Consider the following 6485-nt stretch of genomic DNA (forward strand, 5'->3'; position numbering starts at 1 on the left):
CACTGAATAATCAGTAGTAAATTGATCATAACTTTCTCAATAAAAATCCAATTGATGAGAGAATTGATTTTTTTAGAAACTAGATAGACAGTGCTTTAATTTGATATATTATACACTTAATTTGGATAGTTGTAGCTCTACTGCCAAATTTTTCTTTTCATCATCACACACATTTCAACTTCCACTGAACAGACAATAGTAAATTGATCATAACTTGCTCAATAAAACTCCAATTGATGAGAGGTTTAAATCTTTAGAAACTAGATATACAGGTCTTTAATTTATTATATTATACACTTAATTTGGATAAGTGTAGCTCCACTGCCAAACCATTCCTTTTATCATCACACATTTCAGTTTCCACTAAACAGTCAATAATAAATTGATCATAACTTGCTCAGTACAACTCTAATTGATGAGAGGTTTGAATATTTAGAAACTATATAGATAGGTCTTTAATTTAATATATTATACGCTTAATTTTGATAAATGTAGCCCCTCTTTCGAATCATTCCTTTTATCATCACACACATTTCGGTTTTCCCTGTTTTTCAATTTCCACTAAACAATCAATAGTAAATTGGTCATAACTTACTTAATAAAAATCCAATTGATTAGCGGTTTGAATCTTTGGAAACTAGAAAGATAGACTTTAATATATATTATATGATGAATTTGAATAACTATAGACCTGCGGCCAAACCATTCATTTTATCATCACACACATAAAAACAATTCAATTTTAGTGATGACAAAGGAAAACAAATATTGATATGTAGTTTTAATTGTATTTGTTCTATCTCTTTTTGTTGATATTTTTTATGTTACATATATCAAAAACAGGTTGTTGCTAGATATAACAAATTTTATTTGTATCACAAATATCAGCTAATGTTTGTTGCCAAACCATGTAGCTTAATTGAGTAAACCATTTATAATATGCTGAACCATTATTATTATCCTTAAAGGAAAACAAATATTGATATGTAGTTTTAATTGTAATTGTTCTAACTCTTTTTGTTGATATCTTTTTATATTACATACATATATCATGAAAAGGGGTTGTTGCTAAATATAACTAATTTCATTTAATATCTACTGATGTTTGATACTGAACCATATAGCTTTAGTAAACCATTCATTTTATCATCACGCATATTTCGGTTTCCACTGAACAGTCAGTATTAAATTGACCATAACTTGCTCAATAAAAATCTAATTAATGAGAGGTTTGAATATTTAGAAACTAGACAGACAGAGCATTAATTTGATATATTATATGCTTAATTTAGAAAACTGTAGCCCTACTATCAAACCATTCCTTTTTTTATCATACACATTTCAGTTTTCCCTATATCTCGATATCCACTGAACAGTCAGTAGTAAATTAGCCATAACTTACTCAATAAAAATTCAATTGACGAGCAATTTAAATCTTTGGAAACTAGAAAGATATGGTTTTAATTTGATATATTATACGATAAATTAGATTAACTATAGATCTGCTACTGAACCATTCATTTTATCATCACACACATATAACAAATTCAACTTTAGCGATAATAAAGAAAAATAAATATTGATATGTAGTTTTACTTGTATTTGTTCTATCTCTTTTTGTTGATTTTTGGATTGATTTTGTTGTTTGATTTGTGGGTTTTACAATTATCATCTTTCTTTAGGATGCTATCATCAAATGTTTTTTTTGTTATAGGTGGTGGTCAATTTTAATTGCAGCAAATAGATTTGTATCACAGGACCTTTATCTTCATAGCTTCTTCAATGCTTCAATTAAGTTACTTTCATATTATACTGCTGGAGCTGTTATTGCTTTCTATGTGAGTTCTCTTCTCAATATTCTTAATTTTTTTTTTTAATTTCTAAAATAATAATAATAAAAAAAATAATTCATTTTCTCTTCTCAACAATTAAAATCAGTTCTTTCCTTTGGCTCTGCAAGTCTCTTACTTAAAAGTTTACATTTTTCAATAAAGTTTCTCTTTCTCTGATTGATTTATAGACTTACAATAATACGCATTGGGTTATCCTACAATTTTTTTTGCTTTTCTTGACAAAGTTTTAAACTTTGATTGCGAATTTCAAATAGTGACATATTTGAGAAGAACCATGATGATATAGAGTTTGAGTTCAATTTGTGGATATTTTATTTATTGATTTTTTAATTATCAATTTAATATAAAATGAATTTCAATATAAAAAATATATATTTAAACACACAAAAAAACCAATAATAATGTAAAAAAAATATAATAAACATGCCCGCGTAACGCAACTTGAAAATGAATATAAGTTACAAAAATTGCGGAATGTTAGTATAAATTTTAAGTTTAAATAGTTGATCTTGATAATATTCAGGTGATCTTAAATATCATACATGATTCACTACAAAATACTGATATCGAATATCAAAGACATATCTGCAAAAATAATATTAATTGTACAAGGTGATGATCCTGAAAATATAATTAAACCATATAATATTCATGTGATCTTTTCAAATTGATGAATGATTTAATAACATTTACCTATAATTGATATTAATAATTATACCGATACAATTATTAATTTCATCTTAACATAATTTTGTATTTATATAAAATTTATATTTACTTTAAAATTTATATAATTGGACAATGATTATATTTTAATCTAATTAGAATAAATCTATTCACGATTTATTTTAAAAAACATTGAATTAGCATATCTACCCGCCATGTCTAGTTACATAACCAATTAATATTTCGCCGTACGTATAGTAAATGTCTCTGAAATAAAAATAAATACAGTAATAAGTTGTTGGACCAAACTCATTCACTCACCCTCCTTCACCATCTATAACAATCGTCACAGCCTCCAGTGCACTTAATTGTTTTCTTTTGACCTTCATTTCTCTTCTCCACAACTTAAAATGGAGTTAACAGACCTCCTTATCATCTTTTCAGCCCTTTTCTTTCTCTGTTTGTGGTGGCGACACTTGTCTAAAATCCGTCGTGGCTCCAAGAACCAGCTGCCACCAGGTCCTCCCGGTTGGCCTCTCGTCGGAAACTTGATCCAGGTCATCCTCCAACGCCGCCATTTCATCTTTATAATACGTGAGTTACGTAAAAAATATGGTCCAATTTTCACCATGCAAATGGGTCAACGTACTATGGTTATTGTCACAAGCTCTCAGCTTATCCATGAAGCTCTTGTCCAAAGGGGACCTGCATTTGCCTCCCGCCCACCCGATTCTCCGATCAGACTAGTCTTCAGCGTCGGGAAATGCGCCATAAACTCGGCCGAATACGGGTCTCTCTGGAGGACTCTCAGGAGAAACTTCGTCACAGAGTTGATAACCCCAACCAGGGTCAAACAATGCAGCTGGATAAGAAAATGGGCAATGGAATACCACATGAAAAGGATCAAGAATGAGGCCTCAGAGAATGGCTTCATTGAGGTAATGAGTAACTGCAGGCTCACCATTTGCAGTATATTGATTTGTTTGTGCTTTGGTGCAAAGATCTCTGAAGAAAGGATCAAGCATATTGAAAGCATACTAAAGGACGTAATGCTCATAACATCACCTCAACTCCCGGATTTCTTGCCTATTCTCACTCCGTTATTTCACCGCCAAATGAAGGAAGCAAAACAACTCAGGAAAAGACAACTGGATTGCTTGGTTCCGCTTATAAGGAACAGAAAAGATTTTGTCCAAAAAGGGGAGAACCCTAATTCGGAGATGGTGAGTCCAGTTGGGGCAGCGTATGTGGATTCGTTGTTCGGTTTGGAACCGAATGGTCGAGGCCAGTTAGGCGACGAAGAGATCGTAACATTATGCTCAGAAGTGATAAGCGCGGGCACTGATACGAGTGCAACAACCGTTGAATGGGCGTTGCTTCACTTGGTGTTAAACCAAGAGATTCAAGAAAAGTTATATAAGGAAATCGTTGATTGTGTTGGGAAAGATAGGCTGGTTGAAGAAGAAGATGTAGAGAAAATGGTTTATCTTGATGCCGTAGTTAAAGAAACACTTCGGCGACACCCGCCGGGGCACTTTTTGTTATCACATGCGGCGATAAAGGACACTGAGCTGGGCGGGTATGCTATTCCAGCAGGAGCTTATGTGGAGTTTTACACAGCCTGGGTGACTGAGGATCCGGATCTGTGGTCGGATGCGAGAGAGTTCCGACCCGAGAGGTTCGTGGACGGGGATGGGGTTGGTGTGGATGTGACTGGGACACGTGGAGTGAAGATGGTTCCGTTTGGGGCTGGGAGGAGGATTTGTCCAGCGTGGAGCCTGGGAATGTTACATATTAATTTGTTGCTGGCTAGAATGGTGCATGCTTTCAAGTGGTTGCCGGTTCCCGGGGCTCCACCCGACCCGACAGAGACTTATGCTTTCACTGTTGTCATGAAGCATCCTCTCAAAGCTATTATTTTGCCAAGATCATATGTCGGATAATTTACAAAAAAGGAAATGTTTGATATAATTTTAAGTTATATTAATTAGTGAATTAAAGCATATAAATGATGGATTGATATTAATAGATATATGTAGTGCTTGAATTTTCAAGTGTATTTCCAATATTGAGAGAATAAAGCATTGTAGTTGTTCTATTTTAAATAGCATTGTAATTTCCAATTTTAAAAAGAATTAATGGTGGTCCGTATTCCATCAATTATTAGTAAATTATTTGTTTATTTTAATGTCGATAAGGAAATAATTTACTTGATTATTTGAGTTAAAACGGGTAGGAATAGACTGAGGAAGTGAGAATAGTAATAGGTCAATAATAAACCAAAAAAAAATCTATCTATAGTCAAATTAATTAAACATTGCAACTACAATTATACTATCAACATATAAAAGAGAGAGAGATTAGCATCCTTTCATTTAATATGTCATGCCAATAATTATTGAATGCTTCATATTCAACCATTTTTCTTATTTTTCCACCCAATAAATACAAAATGACAGTCAAAGGTTTACTCCTCTTGTAAGTTTCTAGGTTCAAATATTTGATCATTTATTACAATATATTGTGTTTACATAATCTTTGGATTTGTAGAGTATTCAAATATAAAAAAAAAAAAACAATAAACCGAAAGCTAGCCCGACACCCGGTTTCAAAAATAATAATAATCAATAAACCGATTATATAACAGATGTGAATCGGACGCAATTTTCCCCATTGCTCACGTTTGCCTATGTGAGGACAAGCATTTTTTCCATGATGTGTGAGTTAACCGAACCAAGACTCATTCTTGATGGTTTATTTCAATTACCAGCTTAAGGAAAGACAGGTTTCGGAACCAACCGCCACCAATTTATGTGCTTTGGTTGTAATAAAACACACCTTATAAATGACTCATATAAGTTGCCATAAAAAGTTTTCACAAAATTAATGACCAAGTCTATAGTTAATAAAATTGTCGACAATATCTCTCTGTATTTGTTTTTTAATTTACTGATTCACCGATTGGACAGAGTCATGTTTCCACACAAAAATTCTCACTCTGCCCCCGCCATTACTGCTCTGCTAATTGGCTTTTATTTTATGCATGCTGTGGTAGTTTATGAAAATGAATGAGGATGACCCATACCATTCAATGAATTTCACGGTTCATTTAGTAAAGGTCTTCTGTGCAGTTGGCTGTTGGCCCATTAATTGATTTCTTCTATTCCACTATGTAAATTATTTGGATTTCCTCGCCTTATTATTCGATGTTTTTGTTACCCATTGAAGCTTATGGATAAAAGCTTTTTTATTGTTTGATTCCATTTATTTTATCCTCCTTAGTGATTTTTGAAAGAATACATGGAAATTACAAAAAAAAAAAAAATGAATAAAAAAATGTTTCAAAGATAAAAGACAACGTTTTAAAACAAAAAAAGGGGCAAAATTATGTTAAATTTAACTGAAATGAGAAAAGACTAAATGCCCCTTAACATATAGTTGAAGGAAAACATTCAAATTTATTATTATGAAAATTAAATATATATATTTCCAAAATTAAAAATCAGATCACTATTAAAAACTAAAAAAATTAAAAAACCAAAAATATATTGTAAATAATTTTAAAATTAACTATTAAAAATACTAAATAAAAAATTAAAAAAAAGATGGCCACGAGTAGCCACTGGCGACGCCAACACTTTGGTCTCTCGTTAGCCGATCATAGTTTTAAAATTAGGATCAGAAGACAACTCGTTCTACTGCTCGGGTCATGAGTCACCAGTCCAATCAGTTGGATCGGTACATCATCATATCTGTCAATATCCTTCATATATATGTTTAAATAATTATTCTTATGTTTCATTGACCCAATTACTTCCATTGAACCCCAATTTAATGATTGAACCCAAACATCAATTTAATTAAATCCAAAACCCAAGTCCTTATCCTTCAATATCCACAATTCATGGAGTCCATAACATATAAAATACAAATACATATAATAAAAAAAATTTTCTTTATTATAAC

The 6485-nt window shown here is 31.9% G+C and overlaps 1 protein-coding gene across 1 annotated transcript; it reads left to right on the forward strand.

Annotated features, from left to right (window-relative positions):
* Positions 1-2908: 2908 nt before the first annotated feature.
* LOC116123311 (cytochrome P450 77A4-like) lies at positions 2909-4624 on the forward strand. Its single transcript, XM_031409105.1, has one exon. It carries the CDS (start codon positions 2930-2932, stop codon positions 4460-4462), a length of 1533 nt encoding a protein of 510 aa, XP_031264965.1. The 5' UTR covers positions 2909-2929; the 3' UTR covers positions 4463-4624.
* The last annotated feature ends 1861 nt before the right edge of the window (positions 4625-6485 follow it).

The sequence above is a fragment of the Pistacia vera genome, unplaced genomic scaffold (genome assembly GCF_008641045.1).
Source record: "Pistacia vera cultivar Batoury unplaced genomic scaffold, PisVer_v2 Contig141, whole genome shotgun sequence".
NCBI lineage: Eukaryota > Viridiplantae > Streptophyta > Magnoliopsida > Sapindales > Anacardiaceae > Pistacia > Pistacia vera.

Excerpts from the sequence above, each read along its gene's own strand:
- LOC116123311 (XM_031409105.1), top strand. The coding sequence starts at position 2,930 with ATGGAGTTAACAGACCTCCTTATCATCTTTTCAGCCCTTTTCTTTCTC.